This window comes from Pollachius pollachius (assembly GCF_949987615.1).
Source record: "Pollachius pollachius genome assembly, chromosome: 18".
NCBI classification, from domain to species: domain Eukaryota; kingdom Metazoa; phylum Chordata; class Actinopteri; order Gadiformes; family Gadidae; genus Pollachius; species Pollachius pollachius.
Window position 1 is genome coordinate 7,964,010 of NC_136951.1, and position 26,225 is coordinate 7,990,234.

The 26,225-nt window shown below is 44.4% G+C and overlaps 1 protein-coding gene across 1 annotated transcript in view; it reads left to right on the forward strand.

The window, feature by feature from the left end:
• hcn1 (hyperpolarization activated cyclic nucleotide-gated potassium channel 1) overlaps positions 1 to 23,828 on the forward strand; it is a gene marked incomplete at both ends in the record, with an annotated part of 66,314 nt that extends 42,486 nt beyond the window's left edge. Inside the window, 5 exons of the mRNA XM_079756177.1 lie at positions 926 to 1,144; positions 6,287 to 6,433; positions 8,889 to 9,129; positions 16,037 to 16,201; positions 22,627 to 23,828. Of these exons, the coding sequence (XP_079612303.1) occupies positions 926 to 1,144; positions 6,287 to 6,433; positions 8,889 to 9,129; positions 16,037 to 16,201; positions 22,627 to 23,828 (1,974 nt within the window). The remainder of the gene's footprint in view (positions 1 to 925; positions 1,145 to 6,286; positions 6,434 to 8,888; positions 9,130 to 16,036; positions 16,202 to 22,626) is intronic.
• Between the last annotated feature and the right edge of the window lie 2,397 nt (positions 23,829 to 26,225).

Consider the following 26,225-nt stretch of genomic DNA (forward strand, 5'->3'; position numbering starts at 1 on the left):
TGAGAATGAGAACGGAAATGATAGTTACAATGATAGTGATAGAGAGACCACGAAGGGAATGAGAAAAGGAGAGAGAGTATGAGAGACGCTGAGAAAAGAGAGAGACTGAGAGAGAGCGAGAGAGAGACCATGAGAGTGCACGAGAGAGCATGAGAGAGAGTGAGAGAGAATAAGAAAGAGAGACTGCACTATGCAGCATATGAGAGAGGGAGACCATGAAAGATCATGGGAGAAAGAGAGCGAAGGGGGGGGACAGAGATGGAAAGTTGAACCACCCAGCGTGAGCATCGGTCTCTGGGGCATGGAGGGTATGCTGGCACACGGTCCACTGGAGCTCCAGTGATCCATCAAACTACAGCCTGCTGGAGTGGCTTCCTCCTCTCCCATGCCTCGCAGTGATGGTCTCCAACCTCTCTCTCTCTCTCTCTCTCTCTCTCTCTCTCTCTTAAGGGCTCTGTCAGCATTGAGTTAGCATCCTCTAACATGGTCCAAACTGGGTGTTTTCACTGATCTTCTGGGTCTGGGAGGAGACTCATCTGTTTTGCCTTGGTGTAATGTCGTTCCAGGCGGTTCAATGTCTTGTTAAGTGATTTTGTAGCAACAAAAATAAAAGTCATTCTGCATGGAAATGTTAATTATTGTGTTGTTGGTGTGTTGAAATTAGTGCATTATTGTTGTAAGATAATTGTGCCATCGAAGGAATAGTTAAAGGTCTCTCCCTCTCTATCTCCCCCTCTCTCTCTCCCTCCCTCTCTCTCTCTCTCCCTGTATCTCTTTCTCTCCCCCTCCCTCCCTCTCTCCCTCTCTCTCTCCCTCCCTCTCTCTCTCCCTCCCTCTCTCTCTCTCTCCCTCCCTCTCTCTCTCCTTCCCTCTCTCTCTCTCTCTCTCTCTCTCTCTCTCCCTGTATCTCTCTCCCTCCCCTCAGAACGACTCGTGGGGCAAGCAGTACTCGTACGCCCTCTTCAAGGCCATGAGCCACATGCTGTGCATCGGCTACGGCGCCCGGGCGCCCGTCAGCATGTCAGACCTGTGGATCACCATGCTCAGCATGATTGTGGGCGCCACCTGCTACGCCATGTTCGTGGGCCACGCCACCGCCCTCATCCAGTCGCTGGACTCCTCGCGCCGGCAGTACCAGGAGAAGGTGAGTCCCCAGCGAGAGGGTGGAGAGTGCACACACGCAGGCACACATAATTGCATGACACAACAGGAAATACCCCCATACATGTGCACACGCACGCAAAGGCACGCATGCACATACATATACACGTACACACACACGTACACACACACAGACACACGGACACACACAAATACACACATTCACACACATACACATATAAATACACATACACATACACGTACAAACACACAGATACACACACAAACAGTACATATGTACAAACCCACACACATAATGGAATCACACAATCAACAGGAAATACCCTCTTAGGTCCCTTTTTTTTTTACATTTTATTATCCCCACAATGTCTCTCTCAGAAAGTCTTTATCGCTTATGTTTAAGCAACGGTAAACTGTTACATATTGTGATTACCCAGAGACAATCACTATGATTATCAAAGCCAACCGAACAGTCCATTTCCCCCTCGGCCATTAAAGTCCTGTATCGGAGCTGGTGGCAGGAGATTAAGCTTTCTGCCCCTGACTCTGCCATGTAGGGTCGTTTGGTCACAGGGGATGACAGCATCCAGCAGCCCTCCAGACCAGGGGTTAAGAAAGAGGATTTCCAGCCCACCAGATAGATCAGGGGAGGCCAGCGGTGGGAGGCTACCACACACACTGTTTTAGGAGGCTGTCTAGGCACCATACTTCTGTCTGATTTGATCCCCTGTTACATATATATATATATATATATATATATATATATATATATATTGTTTTGTAAGGGAGTGATTATCTGCCATTTCAGCCCGGTTACCATCTGTGATTGTGGCGTTGGGGTCAGGGCCGTTCAGAGATCACGTGGATAAGACACAGTGCGCTCGCATGCCATCAAACACCACTTCTTCACCGTTCTGTCTGGTTCATACCGCCAACCACCGCTATGTTTATACCGGTCACCACCACTTAGTTTATTAACTCACCATCGTTATGTTAATAAAGCTCTCCACCGTAATGTTAATAATGCTCACTTATGTTAATAATGCCCACCAGATAATGCTCGCCACAGTTATGTTAAAATGCCCACCACCACTGTTATGTTACTAAAGCTCACTTATGTTAATAATACTCACCGCCGTTATGTTAATAATGATCACCACTGTTATGTTAATAACGCTCACCACCGCTATGTTAATCACGCTCACCACCGTAATGTTAATAATGCTCATCCCTGCTATATTAATACTGCTCACCACTGTTATGCTAATTACTCTCACCACCGTTATGTTGATAATGCTCGTTGGCGTTATGTTAAAAATGCTCACCAACGTTATATTAATAATACTCACCACCGTTATGTTAATAATACTCACCATCGTTATGTTTAACATTCACTCCCTCTGTGCTGTAACCTTTCCCCAGCATTATGCTCCTACCTTTCATCACCGTTGTGTTTATACCGCTCCGGTGCAAGGCATTCTAATCAACTCCGACTTATTTGAAAAAAATAAACAACATTGGTATTATTGAAATGAAGTGCTGACCTTTACGGGAAACAACCGACTGTAGGTTAGTGGAAGGTGAGCCGGACCACGTCGCCCCTGTGTATCGACACAGTCGCCATCTGTTCGGTTGTATTAGCTCTGCAGCACGACACACACTCACACCGACACACACACACACACACACACATATGCATGCACGTACGCACAGACACACACACACACACGTATGCACGCAAGGAAGCACACACACAGACATGCATGACACATGCACACAAACACACACACACACACTCACACACACACATGCACGACACACACTCACAGACATACAAACACCAAACACATATGCACGCACGTATGCACAGACACATGCACATGCACATGTCACTTTCCCACATTTAAAGACACACAGACACACACGCACACACACACACGCGCACACACACACACACACACACACACACACACACACACACACACACACACAAAGATGCATTATTCATTTGGCAACACTCAATTGAGTAATTACTTATTGGAAGACGGAAATTAGGTAAAAAATAAATCAATCGCTTTCGTTGTGTGTGAAAGTCAATATCACAGGGGTTTCACAACAGGGACTCACAAAGTTAATAGGATATATGCACATCTGTCCATGCTCACGTAGATGGGCTCAGGACAGACATACACACACTGTGGACACACTAGGAACACACACACATACACACAAACTATGAACACACTTTAAACCCACACACACGCGCAAACACACACACACACGTAATAGGGTTTGGAGGAAATACAAAGTGCACGCACACACATACACATGTGTGCACGCACACACACGCACGCACACACAAGCACACAAACACACAGCGCTGTGTGGAAATGCAAAGCACACAGCCATTACACGGTAGCCGATAGCTAGGAAAGCGTGTTTTATGTTTCATCATAGAGGACACAGCCGGGTCACCTTGACCGAGCCCTCTCTGAACACGAGACCAATACAATCAGGCCATTTATTCATTCCCAAACTGCATCTAAGCGCTATCATGCTCAGATTCCTCTATGATGTGCTCTGACCTTGCCAGTCTGTCCCCAAGTCTATGCGGTGAAGGGCGAGGTTTTAATGTTGTTCAGCATGGCCATCAGGGGCCTTTCTCTTTCAGCGTGTTTTCTTTTAGTAACGTGTAAGAATTGTGGGGAGTTCCCATTAGGTCTTCAGCATAGAAGAGCACGTGAATGTATAATTAATGAACTATCCACATGAATGGGAAGGAATGCCACTGTAGATATCCATAATTGCATTATAATAAAAAGGTAGTGAAATATGCTGGTAACCTGGTTCCTATTATTACTACTACTACTACTACAGTTGGCTCCATAGACCAACCATTGAGTTATTCAAAAACTCCCAATGCAGGCCAGGAATTATCATTGGCCATTAATATTGATGTTGAAACTAGATCATATATATTGTATGCTTTATGTTGAAATTGCTGTTTGTATTTCAAATTGCATGCACATAGTGACCTTTTGGCGCTGATTTACACACTGGAATGTAAAGATCAACATTTACATTTAGTCAAACACTATTTGCCAAAGCCACAAGTGAAACTTAGCAAAGTCAAAGCATACCATCAAAATAGGAGCAACAACTTAAAGGGATAGCTATCGGTACGCAACGCAATGTCGAAAGAAGTTGTTAACAGAAGGCGCATTCTGAATCCAACACGAGATCCGAAAAGTCCACCTAGTCGATTTATCATCCGTCCTGTCTAACGTCGTGGACCACTGTCCTCCTCCTCTAACCCCAACAGCGGGTTTAATCCACACACCTCAGAACCGTCACTTTGTTGAGCTGTCAGCCTGGCATGCAGGCCACATCCCAGACAGCCAGACACCTGCTGTGTGCTCGGCTGCTAAAGCGGCTAACGATTGGGGTTAGCAGGCGGAGTCTGCCAGCGGGGGGACACAGCCCGGAGAGAGAGGCTCAGGGTCCTCAGCTTCTGATGGATTCATCCGTGGCAGCCGCAGTGAGCAGGGAGACGGGGCAGGGCTTGTTATTCTGGAGAGGAGAGATCCGAGACAGGTAATCTTTACCCAATGGGCGGGGGAGGTCTATGCCGCAAACAATGGGGGAGAAGGAAGGAGAGAGAGGGGAGTCGATGAGATAAGGTGGAGGTGTACTGAGATTCGACGGAGGAAAATGATAAAAGAAACAACGCAATCAGTTATCAAGAGAGAATCCGATTTTCACCAAGGGGCTCTTCGTTTGTGTCGTTGCGATCCGATTGCAGCTTTCAGAAATGCCTTGTTCAAAGTATTTCATCTCAAAGCATCGTCAGAGTGCTTTTATAGGGAAACAAAGGAAGAGAGTGGTCGACCTATCGAAAGAGAGGTGGGGTTCAGGGGAAGGCTTCCTGTGTAATCTGCTGGCACCCTCTGTGCCCAGGTGGCTGCTGGGTAACTCTAGAAGGGGATACTGCTGAATACCAACAGTCGCTGTCAGCGCATTATATCTTATTACATTACATAGGAACACCCTGTGCTCGTTATGTAAGCTAATGCTTTTATTATGGCCGACACAGGACATTAACGTTAAGGAAAACCATCCTAGCAGAATGTATGTTCAGCATTTTCACAGTGTGCTGTTTTTTTCTTATTTTCATGCACCTTTAAAATATTTTACAGTTTATTTGGCAGAAACCCATATTTGGTAGCACTACTCCCTTTGCGTTTGACATTAAGAACACTAGCTGGGTTACGATAAGATGTGGGATAGGTGATGTCACTATGACCCTTGGTGCGAGCTGCATACCATGTTAGAATTCACCCACATTTGAGAAAAGACTCACTATCCTATCCATCCAAGGATGAACAAATCGGTTATGTGCACAGACATGTGCAAACAATCCACACACCGCACACGGTATCCTAAAATGCCTTGAATAAAAGCGGCCATCCAACAGCATCTATTGTTACACACATTTCACACAAACCCGGTTTTAACCGCGACTGCCCTGCACCGCAGACGACAACACCGTTACCTACCTGCCGGACGCAGCGTGGGTTATATAAAACCTAAACAGCTGTACTCGGGGAGCACGTTCAGCACTGGCCTCTCCGCCTTGTTAAGTCCTGGCTCGGTTGGGCTCACTGCACGGTTTCTGCTAATCGGAGCAGCTACCTTGGTTTGACATCGCCCCAAGGCCTGCACTTCCTGTTCCCTCCCGTTCTCTCCCCACCACCTGCCTCTCCCGCATGCACGCCTCTCCCAGCCCTCCCTCGTGCACACACCTCGTGCACACCTTTCACGTGCACACCTTGGCGTGCACAGCCCCGGACAGGCTCCACTTCTGACTCAATGTGAGCCCACAGTGTGTGTCTCACAGAGACACAGCCATACACTTAAGGAGGGGACGAATGTGTTTCGTGTTCAGGCATTCAGCAGACGCGTTTATTCAAGGTGTGTCTCCCTGATTTAAGGGGTTATATTTTTAAATATGTTGTTATGAATTTCTACAGGTAGACTGCCGAGACTGGGCTTCGAACTCAGAACCTTTTGCTGTTTGTATGCCTGATACCCATTAGATCTATTTATTGTCTTTGGTTTTCTCGATTTGGTGTCGCTCACCATGCTTCCTCTTCTCTCTTGGCAGTACAAACAAGTGGAGCAGTACATGTCCTTCCACAAGCTTCCTGCGGACATGCGCCAGAAGATCCACGACTACTACGAGCATCGGTACCAGGGCAAGATCTTCGACGAGGACAACATCCTCAGTGAACTCAATGACCCGCTCAAAGAGGTGAGGTTAAACGCATGAAAATCTATTCCTGTATCTTTGCTTTCTTCTTTGTGCTTTACATGTACTTATACAGGATTGATGCTCTATTTTGGTATTTGTTGATCCATTTGCTGGAATACGCAAACTAATGTTGACGTTCCAGGTCCCAATCCCTTTTTGAAGGTTTAGGATTAATCTTATGAACAATATGGTACTCACAAAACTGAAAGCATAATGGAAGTTTTATTTTCTTATTTAGCCTCCCGCTGCTCCAGCACAATGTATGCCGGTATATTTCTGTATTGTTGATGCATTTCCTGTGATATATATCACAATGTGGGACATCACAGGTTGAATACCTTTGAACGTCTGCTCCATATTTATTTTTGGAACAATACCTTAAAGTATACACATACACACACACACACACACAAAAAAACAGCTTATCCTTTTTACACATGAATCCATTTCCTCTGAGGAGATGAGGGCGGTTTATTTTCCAGGGGGAAACATCAAACGCACGGGACCTGACGTAGACGTTTTCTTATCCGCCATAAGCTCTCAACATGCTTTACTTCAGCCATGATGGAGGCAGTTACTGCCACTGCCCCGTCATCCTGCCAGGGCCAGACAGGCAACAACAGAGGCATCATGCATGGGCTTCAACAAAGCTATTATTTCTCCTATTCTTACATATGGAAGACCGGGTACTAAACCACTGTCTGTGGTTGTCAAATAAGCAGCTTGTGGTGGATGAGAGATAATCAAGAGATACAGAAAGTCTTCAGCCATTCGTGTAGGATGCATTAAAGAGGATGATTCACAAGTTACGAGTGACAGTCAAGACGTTAAACATCATGCATGTTCGGAGCCAAAGGCTATTCAATTAACATTAGGGTTTAACCTTCTATAGCTGAGTGAATCATGACTGCAGTGAAGCATGCATTTATGTTAGAATTGCAAGAAAAAATAAAATAAAATAACTGGGTTAAAGGGTTACGAAGAATACAAAAGTGTGACTTTGATTGGCGGGCTAGCATGTTGGCAAGAATAGACATGCAATGTTACTGCTGGGCTCCAGTACTCCTCCACCTCCACTATGCTAATTTCCTGAGAAAGAAAGCGCATTTTCTTTGGAACGGAAGTGTGGAGGACTATAAGGAGGACTATAAAGAACATAAGAATAGCTTGTTCGCAGAGGAGATCACAGCATGGGAGGACGGAGCAGACTCACCGTCTAAACTCATGAAACACATTACGTCACAGGGAAACTTTGCAGGCCGAAATCAACCCAATGGTTCCCAATCTTCCGGTTGATCACGTTAGGGAGGGACCATGCCTCCTCAGCCCCCCACCCCCCCGAGAGTCCCTCAGACGCTGTTCAACTCTGATTAGGGCTGCCCATGATCAGAGTGTTCCTGCCGTAGTGATACATCATAACTTGTATTAGGGTGCTCTATGCAACACAAATTGCTACTATGTGTGTCTTGCTCCTAAGATTTCTCCCCCACTTCTGACAGCACTCGGGGAAAGCGTTCCTGCCGTATAATGAATGTTGCTGCTTGTGCATGACCGGGCTGACACGGCATTGGCGTTGACTAATACCAGCGTCTCAGGCCAGGGCGTCCATTCAGCCAACAACCCTTCCACAGATTGGCTAGCGGCTTGCTGGTGTCCCCTTGTCATTGGACGAGAGTCATCCTTCACAATACGCAGTGATTGCAAGTGCCTCTCCTCCTGCCGTCTGCACAGCAACAGACAGAGCTCTGTGTGTGTCTGTGCATGTGAGTGTGTATGCCAGTTTGTCTTTGAGTGTGTGTGTGTGTGTCTTTGTGTGCTTATGTTTGTGGGGGAATTGTGTATGGGTCTGTGTCTGTGTATATGAGTGCTTGTCTGTGTGGCGGTGTTTTCTGTGTGTGTTTGTGTGTGTGTGTGTGTTTCTGTGCATGTGAGTGTGTGTCTGTGTGTGTGTGCGTGTCTGTCTTTCAGTGTGCACAGCGTTTGTTTGTGTGTGTGTGTTTGTGTAAAGAGAAAACCAGCTCCTAATCTGCCGAATGTGTGTGTCTGAGTGTCTGAGGGGCAGGGACGAGGAGGGGGAGGAGGAGGAGGAGGAAGAGGAGGGGAGCAGGGAAGATGGCTGCCGCCCCAGGGCAAGCTCATCAGCCGCAGAAGAGCGTGCCAGGAAGTTTCTCCTCAGGAGTAAATGGAAGTGCATTAGACTTGGGGGGTATTAAGGGAATGGCTGCAGCAATATGCGTCCAATTCACTTACGACCTCGCGGGGAGGGAGCTGATAGAGATTACCTTGGGAGAAGGCAGGGGGGTCGGCCACTGGTGATTGCGTGTCACGAACATGTAACTGATGGCGTGTTTCCGTAGTAGTGATGCGTTGTCGCCGCTTTGACCTTTTTAAATTCCAGGCGATGTTTGTCTCTGTCTACTTTTCTTTCAACGTTTCCCTTTCCTTTTCTGTTCAGGAAATCGTCAACTTCAACTGCCGTAAGCTGGTGGCCACCATGCCTCTGTTCGCCAACGCCGACCCCAACTTCGTGACGGGCATGCTGAGCAAGCTGAAGTTTGAGGTCTTCCAGCCCAACGACTACATCATCCGCGAGGGCACGGTGGGGAAGAAGATGTACTTCATCCAGCACGGCGTGGCCAGCGTCATCACCAAGTTCAACAAGGAGATGAAGCTTACAGACGGCTCCTACTTCGGGGGTAAGAAGCCCCCCCCCGATCCCCCCCCCCCCTCCCAAGGGATTTGGATTTGTTTTGCATTTCAGATACACCGACCCTCAGTCCTATTTATTAGAGCGTCTTTATGACGTGCTGTATAAAACAGTGTTATAAGATGCATTTTCATCATAGCCTTAGCAACAATCGGATCTATGTATTTATAAAGGGACAGAATGGTCCACCATGGTGGTTCAGGGGTGTCTGCCTCAAAGCTGAAACCCCGTTGTCCACATTGAGCCGGATGCCCCTGACTCCTAGCTGCTCATTAATGACGCATACAAAATTCAATTTATGTTGCGTTGGCTGAAAGTGTTCTAGGAAAACATTCTAGGGATAATGCATTCATGTTTTCTTCTGGTTTAACCTACTTTTAAAAACATGATGTCACTTGAACTTGCAAATACATAACTTACGTATTCCTGTTTATACACCACATAGTTAAGTCCACTTTACTTACAGTAGTTGCACTTGCAATCCCCCCCTACACACACACACACACACACACACCCGAACCCACCCACACACACACACAGACACAGGTTCTATCAAGCATGCCTTGAAACGTAATTAAGTTGTTGGAGCCTGGGGGTCACAGATTGGATGTTCTGTTTGAAGTTGGGTTATTTTCCATGTTGAGGAGTCTCATTAGGTGGGGTTTGGATGGTAGTGTGTGTGTGTGTGTGTGTGTGTGTGTGTGTGTGTGTGTGTGTGTGTGTGTGTGTGTGTGTGTGTGTGTGTGTGTGTGTGGTTTGTGTGTGTGTGTGTGTGTGTGTGTGTGTAGTTATGTAACCCCTCATCTGGCCGGTGAAGCTGGCCAAGGAGTGGATCAGGCATCCCTTAGGCTGAAGGGGTTGTAACCCCCATCTATCTGTTTTCATTCCCCTCTCTCTCTCTCTCTCTCTCTCTCTCTCTCTCTCTCTCTCGCTCTCTCTCTCTCTCTCTCTCTCTCTCTCTCTCTCTCTCTCTCTCTCTCTCTCTCTGCAAACATATTTGACATGATAAGCATAATTCTCCAGCCTTATATCATTGTTATTATTAGTCCTAAGCATTCAGTGTTCATCTCTCTTTAAGTGTCTGTGTGCTCCCCAGGCAAATCATCGAACACGTCATAGATGAAAGGTCAATGCGGACTCACTGTTTACGCCGACACTATAATAGTCCCCATAGGGACATGTGTGCATGTCTGTTGGATGTCTACATCCTGTTTTAGATGCGCTGGTATATTTCATTCCATGGCTTCGACTCTACCGTGAAAATAGACGCGAGGCTTCTCAGAATACCTACAGCGTGCTATTTGATCGCTGCGTTTGCCACATACAGTCATCACTCAGAGCAATTCAGCGAATCAAGAGTGATGCAATTATTTTGTATTCATTTACATCGTTCAAATTCACATTCATCGTTCTACTAATTGCTGTAAACAAACACTTAAAAAGTGTGAAATGGTTTAACTGACTCGTGAATGGGTGCTTTTTATTGTCAAGAAACGTTCTAGTTCAGATCTTTTAGTGGAGTCAAACGCTGGAGAAAAACAACAGCAAAGTTTAAACAGCCGGTTTAAATTGAAATCGCAAATCGTGTCCCATATGTGGCTTAACGTGTGCATTGGAACACATTATTCACTTGGAGAATGCTGACGCTAGCCTGTGGGAGACAGGGGGAGGGCCATTATGGCTGACAGCCAATAGATCCTCGTGAAATGGCAAAACCATTTTAAAAACATTGGCCGAAAGGCTTTTGCAAACAGAGTGTAATGGCAGCCAACTTGAGTGTATTTATCATATTCTTTCCGACAATGGGAACTGCAGCCCCCTGAGGACAGCTAATCTCACTGTTTCCTTCCAACAATACCAAATTCATCATGGCAAGCCAAGGCAGGCTGAACCTCGCTGGGCCCATAGCGATTAACTGGCCTGTCAGGGCTGGCAATAGAGGCGGACATGCTACAGCTATTCCCCCCTCGCTTGACTCGGGACTTAAACTTAAACTTCCCGGCCTTGCCGGTTCAATGTGACGGTCATTTATCTTAAGGTATTTCAAGTGCCGTATTTCAAGAGCTCTATTCCGTTCCCATTCAGTTCGATTTACAAAAGCGCTTAAGCAATAGATTTATTCTGAAGGATCACTAATGAAACATGGTGAGCACATTGAGTATAAGTCTCGCTCTGATAGAATACAATCAGCTTTTAGCCCTTAATCCAATACAAATCTACGAGACGGTAAAACCAACTGCTCCTTTGTCATTTGTGATTCCCCTTCCTGTGGGTGGTACCTACCACACCAACTACCAGTCTAGGCCACACTGTATAATGTATGGGAATAAACTTCATATTCCTTGGGAGGAGGAACCGCCCTGACTACGATTACTACTACTTATCTATAGTAATTTATCATACTCTCTCATCCAAAGAAGCGTTCTGTGCTTATGTCATCAAGGAGTAGGTAGGGATTAGCATCTTGGATGCCCACAGGCAAACGAAAAATGGTGATCAAACCTCTCCGACTGAGTGTACTGTCTACAGCCCCCTGGCCACTACACTCCCACACTGAAAAGTGAGCATGTTCCTGTGCCGTGATCACATTGCTATGGATAACAAGACTGAGGATGAAGAGCCAAGAGAATGTTTTTTGTTATCAAACACTTTCTTTCCCACACCTGCGTGTGGTGGGCTAGAAAATTGAGCATGTTTCTGTAGCATGTTGGTATTCTTGTAGAGAACATGATGTAAGACAAAGGAGGAAGAGCCCAGAGAATGGATTTTGTTAGCAAACACTCAAGTGACTAAATTCTGCTCAGCTACCATGAATTAGCTTAGTTTCCTGAAACTCTTATACAGGATACCCGATTGCATCGATGAACCCATTGATATCACATCCATTAATGAACACATGAAACACCTGATGTACGCCCGGAGGACGTAGAGATAAGAAAATGGATTTGGGTTTCAACTGTGGCTTTAGCACTACAAAGTGGCCACAGCAGTGACGCACATCCCAAGACATAAAAGCGCATCGTTCCTCCATGTCTCCACCGGTGTGCCGCCACCTGTTCTTGCCTTCTGCGCAACTGGCAATTTTGTTTTTCAGGTTCATTTTTTTATTCACTCCCTTTACCTGAGTAAAGCAAAGTAAAAAAGCCTGAGTTGGAAGCAGCTGGCCAATGTCACCAATCTACCTCCCACCTATAACTCACACATGGCCCAGAACCCAGGACTAATCCAGGGTAGGAGGACAGGGTGGGGTCTGACAGGGGAGAGAGGGGAATAGAGAGGGTGTGGGGGGAGAGAGGGGGGGGAGGGGCTATGGTGTTGGGGTGTTTGATGGGGGTGAGGCAGGGAGAGAGTGATGTTGAATAAGGGGGAGAGAGTGAGAGAAAAAGAGGAAAAAAGCAAGAGAAAGGGATAGGATTAGAGAGAGAGCTACAGAGAGAGAGAGAGAGAGAGAGAGAGAGAGAGAGAGAGAGAGAGAGAGAGAGAGAGTGAGAGAGCTACAGAGAGAGAGAGAGAGAGAGCTACAGAGAGAAAGTGGAATAGGGAGGTAGAGAGAGACAAAGAGAGAGAGAGATGAGGGTTAATGACAGGGGTTGTGCAAATCAGGGACAGAGACTCAGATAGAGAGATGCAGGGACCGAGTGGCTTTTGAATCAGCGGGAGAGATTGAAAAGTATGGATACTTAAAAAAAGTGCTCTCAGGCAAAAGACGGCATTAGCATGCTAATGAGCGGCGGCTCTGTGAGGACACTAATCCAACATTTACCTTGGAGACCCGGTCCTATCCAGCCCTGCATGCTAAACAGGTACGAATCGGGAGCCTATTTTTTTTGCAGTTTAGCTCCACCAAATGTAGACATCCCGAGGGGCAATGAGCATGTATGCCCAACGCTGGGACAATTACAGACGGCCGATAAAAAGCATCCCCTGCCGGCCTTGTATTTGTTATTCATGTGGGATTTCCATTCCGCCATAGCCGTAGCCATGGATTGCTGACGACAAACGGCTGGTTACCATGGGATTGCATGATACATGTATTGACAGCAAATTACCCACGATGCCCCGGGGGGTCCCACTGTGATGCTCTGTGACAAGGTGATGGAAACAACGCGTCAAGTCACATCACGTTCCAGCCCTGATGGGGTCTTGTCAGTCCGCCAGTCTGTCTGTCGGCTGTCTGTTTGATTGTCTGTCTGCCTCTATGTCTGTTTGTCGTCTGTCCCTCTGTCTGCCTGTCTGTCCATCTGTCTGTTTGTCTCTCTGTCTGTCTGTCTGTATGTCTACCTGTCTATCTGTCTGAATGTCTGCCTGTCCATCTGTCTGTCTGTCTGTCTGTCTGTCCCTCTGTCTGCCCGTCTGTCTCTCTGTCTGTATGTCTGTCTGTCTGTCTGTCTGTCAGAGAGAGTCTGTCTTTTTGTATGTATGAGTATTTCTGAATGTCTGCCTGTCTGCTGTCTGTATGTCAGTGTGCCTGTCCATCTGCCTGTCTGTCTGTTTGACTGTCAGATATAGTCTGTCAGCATGTCTAAGTATGTCTCTCAGTCTGTCAGCCTGTCTGTGTGTCTGTATGTCTAAGTATCTCTGTCTGACTGTCCGTCTGACTGTCAGAGAGAGTCTGTCTGTCTGCCTGTCTGTCTGTATGTCTAAGTATCTCTCTCAGTATGTCAGCTTGTCTGTCTGACTGTCAGAGAGAGACTGTGTGTCTGTATGTCTACCTCTCTGTGTGTCTGTATGTCTACATGTCTAAGTATCTCTCTCAGTATGTCAGCTTGTCTGTCTGACTGTCAGAGAGAGACTGTGTGTCTGTATGTCTACCTCTCTGTCTGTATGCCTACCTGTCTGGCTGGTGATCTTTAAACCCCGGTGATGAATGTACACACGTAGCCGCCGTTGACTCTAATCCCAGCCCGCGTGTTGACGTTCCCCGCCCTCCCGTGTGTCTGTCTGGCTCTCGTATGGGCCTCAGTCGGAGCCGTCCTTTTATATCCACGTCAACAGAATATTTCACTTCTCTTCCAAACAGCACTCACACCTTATTCACACCCTCGGCGCAAAGGTGTTGTTCACACATCTGACAGACAGGCACCGCGCCATTTTGCAGAGGAGAACACACCCTGTGAATATCAGAAATAAGCCGTACAACGCGTCTTACTTTGCTCTTCAATCGTTGGCTGTCAACATCAGATGGATGAATGGATGAAAGAGTAAACGTAGATGAACGCTTACTCAGATGATGTGAACATTAGGTTGTGGTGAAAGGTGTTTTTATCAGGGATGTTTGGCTTTAAGGTTCATAATTGTTATTGCTTGTTGTGTTTCATTCAATGTCTATTAAGTCTTGATATGGTTCTGGTAGTCCACATATGTATAGATAGACAAACGTTTTGCACATATATATATGTAACACGACAACCATATCTTGCATGCCTGCAGACATGCTCTGTATGAGGCCATGAGTGGTAAAAAAATATTTTCAATCAACATCTTTTTTTCAGCTTCTTTTATTTTGTTTACGTGTGAATGAATATTCCCTCTTGTCTGAAACACCATCTGGAGGATCCCATAGGAGTCAGGACAGCAACCCTTGGAACATAAATGAATTGAAAATATTTGGCATTGAATCCAGCTTTACAATCACTGATGAACGTAATCAAAAGGTTTCTCTGTGGATCAACGCACAGATCAGAGAGTAGGACAGGAACCTTACCAAGAGATCCATGTGCAAAAAATATGCATTTTTTGCACATGGATCTGGTTAAAATGCACATGTCTGGATGGTATTGACATATCTGGGCAGAACTGTTGTGAATAATTATGTATTGTATGGATATTATCTATGTTTGATAACCCTAACCCTTTCATCGATGGAGACAGTATAAATGTATTTATTGAGATACCCGTCACTAACAAGCTGCTAGGGGTTTGTCAAAAAGATTCAAAAATTGGGATCGTACCCAGAACCTTTGGGCTGGCAACTAGATAACTAGACTATCCTGCCCTGCATAGTTTACAGTATAATGAGGGATGCAATCATGTCCCCTCACAAAAGTGGTTTCATTGTTATACACGATGGTGTTCAACAGTCGTCGTTAAGAAGCTCCTCAGAAAGTAGGAAAACCAGTGATTTCACTCATTAGGCGATCATTATTATGAAACTGATTGCTTGCGAAGGACTTTTGTGTAGACTTACTCACTTATTACACAGTAGCATGATGAATCAAGCTAGCTGACTGGCTACGACAGGACCGCTAATGGTTTAGCGTTTTTTATTTACTTTCCCATTAGCTTTTCCTTCCCTAGCCAAGTGCTGAGGGTTTGTCTATATGGTAATGTTCTGCAGTGTTAAGGGGCATGGAATAAGGGGGCAAGTTCAATATGTTGTTCTAAGAAATCGAATTATTCATGTTGAAGCCTGTGTGTTCTTTTCTTTCCAACTGTAATTATCTTTCTCTATCTGACTGCAGTTTTGTTGTTTTAATATATATCTATGTATTTATTCAAATGTTATTTTGCTATCCTATAGCTCTATAAATGTAAAATGCAATGTCTTAATTATATTGTATTTTTCCTTATCCATCCATCCTTCTCTCTCCCTCTCTCCATCTCTCTCTCTCTCTCTCTCTCTCTCTCTCTCTCTCTCTATCCATCTGTCTCTCTCTCTACCTGTCCCTTTCTCCCTCCCTCCCTCCCCCTCTCTTTCCCTTCTCTCTCGCTCTCTCTCTCTCCCTCCCCCTCTCTCCCCCTCTCTCTCTCCCTCTCTCCCTCCCCCTCTCTCCCTCTCTCTCTCTCTCCCTCCCCCTCTCCCTCTCCCTTTGCCTCTCTCTCTCTGTCTGTCTCTCTCTCTCTCTCCCTCTCCCTTTGCCTCTCTCTCTCTCTCTCTCTCTCTCTCTCTCTCCCAGAGATCTGCCTGCTGACTAAGGGCCGGCGGACGGCGAGTGTCCGTGCTGACACCTACTGCCGCCTCTTCTCTCTGTCCGTGGACCACTTCAACGAGGTGCTGGAGGAGTACCCCATGATGCGCCGCGCCTTCGAGACGGTCGCCATTGACCGCCTGGACCGCATTGGTAAGGGACTCCCCTCCTTTCTCCCAGCCCCCCCCCCACCCAACCCCCCAAAACCCCCGCCTCCCTCACATCCCGTGGTCCCCGTCCTTCTGGTCGGACGCGTTGCCTGTCATGCCTTGTCGTCTCGTCCCCATTCCGTGTCCGTCTGTCTGTCCGTCTGTCCGTCTGTCTGTACGACTCCATTACGGCATTGTGTCCGCCATCTTGTGCTGCATGACGTGTTTGCTCCTTCTCTATGGTCTAATCTCTTTGGTTTTGTTCCTCCCTATCTCTTCTTTCTTTTTGTCTTGAGTATGTAATCCATTTATTAAACAAGTGTGTATTATGTTACAAAGCATTCGGTCCTGTGTAAAGACCGATCCAATGATAAAGCATTCTGTGGAGGGGGTTAGTTTGAACCCCGGAAGGCAGTGCATGTCGCTGGCCCAGGAGGGAGTCAGTTCGCCACCACCGTCCCCACCCCCCACCCCCTCCCCTCCCTGTTGACACCCTCCCCTCTCCCCCCTAAACACTGGAGCCCCGCGGGGCGGACGGAAGCTAACCTCACGTGCATGCGCCTCCGCCTCTCCTTCCACTCATCCGCACACCTGGGTATGAGCAGCTCCCAACCCAACCAGTCAGACCACCACCACCCTGCTCCAAACCGCGACCCGAGACCGGCCCAGTGGGCTGGCACTGAGCTGGGGCCGGCGGGGGCACCAGAGAGCCCCCTAGAGAGGTCCAGATCCATTAAAGACTGACAGTCTCCCACGTGCTCAGTCACTCTTTGGTAAACTTCCCCCATTGAACTCCGCTTCAATGTTTCTCTGACCAAGAGAGAGTTATTGAGAAAAGGCGGACGCTGAAGGAAAATTATGTTGTTTTTCTACGCAAAAAACAGTTGCCAGTTGAAAAAGGGGCACATGTATTGAAGTCAACCAGGGCAGTTATTGTTTGGGTACCAAGCTATATAAGATATTTAATTTTATATTTGCCTATTCTGTTTTCTTTTTAGGATTACTTGCAGTCTTTTAGAACAAATCATGTTTAAACCGTTTTTTCGTGAAACTCGTAAAGTCAATCCTGTTCGAATTAAAGTGTTATCTTTCTCCAAGTTGTTGTCTTTGGCAACAACTTTGGTTATAAGCGGTCGGTTTTCCTCGAGGTACAAACCGTGTCGACACCTAGGTCGTTACATTCCTAATACTGCAAATGCAAGGACTTTCATCAGTGGGCCTTAAGCTCAACCACCATTGTGTAACCTCATTCAACCATAGAACGTGACTTAGCAGGAATGTGTTTACATGAAAATCTTTTGATAACCAATTTATTTCGACTTTAATTGAATACAAATACATATACATATATACATAAATACATGAATACATCCATGCATGCATTCATACATACATACATACATACATACATACATACATACATACATACATACATACATACATACATACATACATACATACATACATACATACATACATACATACATGATACATATACTTGTATACATACATTCTGACATGCATACACAGATTTAACCGTTTTTGTTATTATCATAGTTTCCTATAGTGATCAGGAATATCAGATATATTCGATTTTTAATAAAGTTACAGTAACTAGACTATATTATGTCAATATCGGTAGTATGGGGCACTAACGCCCCCATTATCACAGAAATCAACACTTAACCTTTTTAGTGTTGCTTTGTTTTGATAGCATCTAACTAATCAATGTTTTTCTAAATATGTGGGACGCACTTTTGCTTCACAAAGCACAAGAAATTCTTCTCAACTTTAAAGAGGCAAATGCCAATTAGATGTTCTTTGTCCGAAAGACATAGCAACCATGATATTATGACATGATCATGATATTTATAGTAATCATCCCATCATACAGTACGCAATTATTTGATATATTTATATGTTGAAACTTTTGGGATGCATGAAACTATGCTTGCACATCTTCTGCACAGTTTCTTACAATATTTAAAAGTGCTATCCATAACGATAGTGGGCCAATGTTGTCTCAAAGCGTTTAACAAGCTGCGTCAAAGAGTCTTTTTCTTTGTAGTTAATGTTTCGGTTCCTGACATGGCTTTGTTTTTGTCTGTTGTTTTCGTCTTTTTGAGGCATGTCGATATTGCAAATGCCCCGCAAACCGATTATTGACTTAACATTGAAATACTATTGTGACAAGCAAGTCAGCGATCAATCAATAAACCATTCGTGATTGTTGGCCGCAGGCTCTAAAGTGAGCAAGAATCCATCAAGCGCTCTGGTCTGTCCCCTTGTTGTTGAGAAGAATACTGCTTTCCAGAAAAAAAGAAGTAGTTATTTTGACTGCTATGCCCTATGCCCTTTGTCAAATGAAAAACTACATTTGCCCTTTTGACCTTAGTGCTCGGTTTGGTTAGCTAGCGGTGTCACACATTCCTTCAAAATGGCAGCCGCCTACTATTGCGTAACACTTCTCCTTACAGAAGTGTTATTGCTTCAATCCATTCATTCGAACTGATCATTAAACGGGGGGTTTTGTCTCATACGAAGGGGTGGCGGGGGGGAAACACACACATGATGTCATGATCTGTGCTGGATGTGTCGTTTATACATATAAATGAACTGCATTTGGTTAAGTGCTTGTTTGACTGTCGAACTAAGGCAAAAAACAGACAGTAACCATGCATTGAAACCAATAACTTGTTGCACATTTGACGTGATCTTCTATCTAAAAATTATTTGACCAGGAGTCCGTCTTGAGACGAGCACATCTCGTTTTCAAGAGTGTCCTGGCCGACCAATAGGCATCAGGTAAACATTTTATTCCAATTCCAAATATATACGAAAAAGGGGAATTTATGAGCGGCAGAATCGCAGAAATGGGTCCTCTCCATTTATTTCACCAAGACCATGTCGTGCCTCTTGTGTTACCTTAAGGATGGAGGTTATCGTCTACTGTAGTTCTGCACACCATTTATTTTGATACATTTTAAAATATGAAATAACGTACTATAATGAGAGAACACATAGATATCTGGTAAATGGTTATGTGTTATAAACATAATATATGCAGTATTACACATTTTTGGTTATATTTGTTATATTTGAACTGTATTCCACAATAAAAAATTCTGACCTTTCATTAGTAAATTACCAGGAACTCTGCTAATGCAAGGCCATGCATGTTTTGGTTTCTGTTACATTGCAGTGATCTCATTACATTTTTTCTTATTTTCTTTATCATGTTTTCACAAACAGATATTTTAGCTGTAGTAGTTGTCATATGATGGTAGATTTATTTTTGTTTCCTAACAATTTGCCCAAAAAAAGATTTGGACCATGTTGGAAAATTCCTAGAGATAAAAACTTTAAGCAGCTTTATTTTGGGCCTATTTTTAGACACTGACGTCAGAATAACCACCTGGTGCTGGTGAAATCGGGAAGAAATGTCTTTCCCTGTAGAGTCAAAAATCACTGACAAATACTCTTTGGCGTAAATGTCCTGACAACTTCCTTCCAATGCACATACACACACACACATACACACACACACACACACACACTCTCTTTCTCTCTCTCTCTCTCTCTCTCTCTCTCTCTCTCTCTCTCTCTCTCTCTCTCTCTGTTGCTCGCTAGCTCTCTCTCTCTCTTTCTCTCTCTATCTCTCTTTCTCTCTCTCTCTCTCTCTCTCTCTCTCTCTCTCTCTCTTGCTCGCTAGCTCTCTCTCTCTCTCTCCCTCTCTCTCTCTCTCTCTCTGTCTCTCACATACACAAACACACACACACAGCGGGTCACAATTCTGTTCTACTAATTTCACATATTTATTTGGGCTTCATCTTCTTAGTCATCATCTTAGAGGTACACTTGGTAGAAATAGAAAATAGTTGATTGATCAAATACCAGAAATGCATTCTTATCTTTATCGGGGTTGAAGTGAAGATTTATTTTTGTTCATATTTGTACCTGACATAGTCATCATTATTTACATGTTGTTATTTATATGTTGTCCGTTACAGTTCTTTGTACTTTCTTTTCTTGTTTTTTGGTGTCATTGTATTTGTTGTATTTGTTCAAATGTTGATGGGTCAATGGTTCCTAAAAAAACTAAAAAACTTATGCACTAGTCATTTGCATAGGCATTTGAATATGAATATGCATTCAAACATTATAATTGATGTTCAATTAGATTGTGAGCAACATCTTTTTGGTGATGAATTTGTTTGTGAATTATTATTTACAGTTTAAGCCTTTTTTGAAAAAAATCATGTAACCAAAAGCTAATTTTACTCGTGATTGTTTGCCGAATTCTGTCCTTACTTCCACCAGATTTCTATTCTACTTGCTATTCAAATTTTTGTATTGACCTGTTCATAGACATTTACAGATATTCATGCATTTAAGAATACCTAACTCAACTCATCTGTGTTTACATACATTGAATAGTGTACTATAACTGTTATGTTCCGAATTTATTTGCATCTGGTGAAAAACAGAAAGGCCTGTGTTTCTAAGATGAAGGCTTGAACCCCTTAAGGTTGGATTTGGAAAAATAATGAATACCTTCATTGTTTTTCCCTTCTACAGTGATTAACCCTCTAAAATTTAAAAGTGCCATGACTTCGGCCTTGTAAGTGATCATTAGTTTCACAGCAGGGTGTCTAGTGCTAGGCATAGCTTAGCATACCTCCCTACCTATAGTCAGTCCTACAACACATGCATACTTACAGGTTTAATCATATTTCATGAATTAATATTATGTTAGCTATAACACATGTTAAACATAAGTCTTGTTTATGTTAGCAATAATAATATATATTGAGGCCAAAATGGCACTAAAATCTTTATTAAAATCAAATGCAAGTACACTTATTTCAAAATCCTCCTAATAATAATACAAATAATAATCATAATATATATAATTTTACTACATTGTGTCAAAACATACATAGCCATAATGAGAATTAGAGCGAATATTTGCCTCTATAAACTAATATTGATCATCTTTTTACATTTCAGCACACCTTACCAAACATGGCAGGTGTGATCAGTAGTCTTTATGTATCATGTGTGTAAGGGTTAGGAGAGCAGACATGATTTATCTATGCTAAAATAACCTAGCTGAACAGTCTCACTGAAACAGCTGCATGAATCACAGAACCTCTCACAATATTTACCTGAAGAAATTAAAACTGACTTTGTAAAAGCAAACTAAGCATATAAATTAGTTTGCTTTGGCACTCGAGAAAGCAGCAAAAAAATATTGAATGTGAGAGAATTTGACATCCAAATATGTTTCCTTCAATCTTGTAAATAATTGATGGATGACTTTAAATATTGATCTAACTACTCGACAAGAAGTGTGGCCCAGTCCAAGTTCGTTGTAATAGTCAGCAGTCAACACACCGACAGCCGACCGATTTTGTAGTTCTGTGTATGTTTCAATTTGTAGGGCAGTCATCTTCAGGCAGATAAATTATTGATTATTTTTTTAGGATTACGGCCTTGACCAAAGTTATTTGTCAAATTTGGTTGATTGTTCGTCAGAAAAAAGGTAATAATAAATCCAGAAATCATACAATAATAATTCTAAATATCGCTGAAGGCCTGCAAAATACAATGTATTATGTCGAGTTTGGGGAACATTATTATTTTCATCAATTAGTAAGTATATATTTTTATTGCAATACACACCATTACACCCTACCTAGTAGCATACTAGCAATTTGTCGTAGTGTTGTTGTCTCTTGGCAGTGTCTAATGAAAAGTGGTCGCCCTAGCTATCCTTGGGTTTTGATTAAGGACAAGTCAGTGTCATTGCGTAGTCAATAGTTTGTGACTTTGAATTTGATCATTTTGATATAGAACATGTCCCTTTGGTCTAGACAGAGCCGTAGAGTTGTGTTTGTCCTTTTGGCAGGTCCTTAATGACATTTTCCTTTCTTATCTGTATGTCATTACCTTATGACAGCCTATCAGCTACTCCATGTTCCACCGGCAGTAATCTGTGTCTTCCTGTGTCTCCTTCACCTCCACCCCTCACCTCCTCACCCCTCACCTCCTCTCTCCTCACCTCCTCTCTCCTGTCACCCTCACTGTCACTCAATGTCCCCCCACTCATCACCACTGATCACCGTTAACTGGAGAGAAACATGCAGTTTGTATGAACGTATAAACTCAGAGGATGCACCCCACGTACGGCACAGCACAGCCTAGTGTAGTCTGGTGGTGGTGTGTTGAGGCGAAGGTCCTCAAAGGTCACATAGGTCCTCGAAGGTCCCATAGCAGTGGCACCGATCACCATCGTCGTTTGCAAAAATAAATACAAACTGCATCGTTCGAGTGTGTTGCGTCCTGCAGTGTACTCTGTAGCGCGGTATCCCCCACAAGGCTAAACCCCTCTCCCCTCACCCCCTCCCCCCTCCTCCCCCCCAACAGGGAAGAAGAACTCACTGCTGCTGCAGAAGTTCCAGAAGGACCTGAACGCCGGCGTGTTCAACACGCAGGAGAACGAGATATTGAAGCAGATAATCCGGCAGGACAGGGAGATGGTGATGATGGTGGACCGCAAGCACTCGGTCAGCGGGATGAACTCCACCCCAATGTCTGGAAACTCCATCATTAACTCGCCCGCGCAGCCGCCCTACTCCACCTCCATAGGCACCAACCAGCTCCAGCAGTCCGCCTTCCCCCTGACCTACAGCGCCTCCGCTATCGCCAACGCCTCCGCCGCCCGCATCCTGCCGGCCGCCGCCGCCGCCGCCGCCGCCCAGGGCGTCTTCATGGCCCCCGGGGTCTCCTTCGGCAACATGAGCGCAGCCGGCTCCTCCACCTCCATCTCCCCGGTCGTGGTCAACCTCCCCTCCCTGCAGCAGCAGGGCGCCATCATGTCGCCGTGCTCCTTCACCGCTGCCATGTGCAGCCCACCCGTGCAGACCCCTCTGGCTGGCCGGAGCTTCCAGTACCGCTCGCCCACCGCCTCCCAGCTGTCCCTCATCCAGCAGAGCCTGCCCCCGGCCCAGCAGCAGCAGCCCTCACAGCAGCAGCAGATGGCCCAGCCACCAGCGCTGTCGAGCCCTGCCTCCGCCGGCCCCTCCACGCAGCAGTCCCCCGGGCAGCAGCAGCTCCTCTCCTCGCCCCAGAGGGGGGAGCACGTCCTCAAGAGCTCGCCGGCGCTGCAGTCGGTCAGCCTGAGTCGAGATGTGCGCCACCTGTCGGCCTCCCAGCCCTCCCTGCCCCACGACGCGACCCCGAGCCCCAGGGGCCACGCCTCGCCCGGGGACTCCCTGGCGTCCATAGCGCCCCCGGCGGCGGCGGCGGCGGCGGCGGCGGCGGCGATGGCGGCGGCGGGATCGGGGATCCAGGGGATCCAGGGGATCCAGGGGATCCAGGGGATGGCTCTGCAGGGGGGCCTGCGCACCACGGTACCCCAGCGGGTCAACTTGTTCCGCCAGATGTCGTCGGGGGCGCTGCCGCCCGTGCGCTCCGCGGTGGGCGCGGCGTCGGTGGGCGCCGGGCTGGGGGCCCCGGGGCCGGCCGGCGGCGTGCAGCACAGGGAGTCGCCGGGGTCGAGGAGGGATTCTGTCCTGAGCAGCACAGAGACAGAGCAGGACAAAATGCGTTTTTCATCAAATTTATGATTCGATTTTGAGTTCTTTTTTTTCTGGGGTCCTTTTTTCCTTCTTCTTTTTCTCGAACCTGTGTTGCAATTCACTCTTCTTCTTTTTTTAAAACACGGAAATACGCAAAAGAAGATGTACATGAGAGACTTTCAGTATTTTCGGTTTTTCCCACTTTCCCCTCGAAAAGATAACCTCATAGAAACCCTGTACAGACAGCCCTTGTATTATAGTTTAGACACACTGTCTCCCTAAACATAAGAATGTATATTACACAAATATATATATATAAATATATAGATATATCTATATTTATCTATTTATCTATCTATATATGTATAGATATATCTATATTTATCGATATATCTATCTATATGACTAAATGTAGATAGATATAAAGATATCTGCTATGATAACATAAATGTGTGTGTGTAAATCCAACTAGAATATTTGGCAATGGCTATTTAAAAGCTCTAGTATAAACATGAGTCTTCCTTTCCGAGAGTTATAAAGAAACATGAAATGTTATTGATTTTTGTTTTGTTTCTATGTTTGTTTCCCTTATTTTTAAGTTAACTTTTTTCTAACTGAATGCATTGTAGTTTCTGATGCAATCTGTATGATTTCAGTTTCCTTTTGTACTGAAGATATTGGTGAAAATGAGCAGCTTTGGCACCACTGTGGATAATAAGTCAAAAATACTTTGGGTAGGGGAAAATACTGTCAAAAGCACACATTACAGTTTTATCTCTTCACGTTTCTGAAAAGAATAACATAATTTTTCAGAAATAATTCAAGATACAGTAGCTGAGTTTTATGTTGCGTTCCGGCAGCAGAAATACAGCCTACCAAGCTACTAAATTGTCACATTAAGTGAAATACAGACCATGACAGTGTTATGGGTCCAAAGGTCATAGAATAATAGAAATGCTGCTTTATTCGTTTCTCGTAGATGATGATAATGATGATGAGGGAGAAAGAGAAGGATATGGATGGATGCTATTTTTTGTATTCCTAATTTCAGACGGCTGAGATATAGGTTATGTAATGTTGCTTAAAATCTCTCTGTGTACATTTATAATATTTATAAACTAAAGATTATTACCATTATGCAATAGACTGTGATATAACAAACAAAAAAAACCTATATGTGTGTTGTAAATAATTTTGTAGGTCTAGTATTTACAGATACTGTGTGGTGCATTCTCAATCATAACAATGTCTTACTACTATCAGGAAACTGGACATTATCTTTAGGAGGGAGACAGAGGGTGAATGGACACCGTACACATTTCATTTGAGATGGACAAACCTTAATGCAATAGCTAGCAATACTCAACACTGATGCCTGCTGGGGGAGGGGACATTTCATCTTTCTTTACGGAATACATGATGAATGTCCTGGTGCAGTAAAATCAATTAGACGGCCATTGTTAAAATATCATTTGATGAGTTAATCTTTTCAAAGAAAAGGTATTTTTATTTTCAGATGCTTCTTTTCTCAGAGCCATTTAAAAAAAAAATGTTGCATTCTATATTTTTTTATTTAAGAATATTACGCGAAATGGAGTGGCAGAGGCAAGGAACTTTATTCCTACTTATTTGTGATTCAGCACCCCAATGTCTCTTGAGTATTCCCTGTATTGTGACCTGTCACAGCGCCTCAAGTTCTCCACACGCTAGCGATTTTCACCCTCTCCTTTTACGTTTTTGAAGAAGTCAGGTTACTGTCTACATTTTCGCAAGGCGTGCAGGGCACACATTTTTTTAAACAATGTGATTTGTCACGATGTGATTGTCGAAGCAAACTGGAAAAAAAAACAAGACAATGCTGTTTTGCATTAAGGTTTATGTCTCATGTAACTCTCCAAAACGCGGGCTTAGATACTTTAAACTGATGTGAATTCATATCAACTCATGAAGAAACCTGAGATTCTGTAAGACAGAGAAGCATAGCGTATTTATAGTCGGATGAATCAGTTTCACTGCTATATCAAGCTTTGGCAGAAATAGCGGTAGATTTGTTCCAAGTTTTTAACGTAATAAGAGGTAAGATATTTGCAATATGAATCTGTGACTGCCATTTTTTAAATAACTTTATCATGACTAATTATATCTTTATCTATAACTATATCTATCTATCTATCTATCTCTCTCTCTCTCTCTCTCTCTATATATATATATATATATATATATATATATAGAATGTCTGCTCAAGTCTTTCTCATGAGTATCTTAAACTAGGTTTTATGACTGTTTTCATTTAAAAATTTGTATTTAGAGCCATAAATGAGTGCAAATAACCAACCATCCAATCAGTTTAAAGTGACTAAGCCCTGAGAAACTGTTTTTAAAAGACTACAGGTTAGGCTCTGCAAAATTTGTGTCAATATTATACCAACACACAGTCAGCTCACC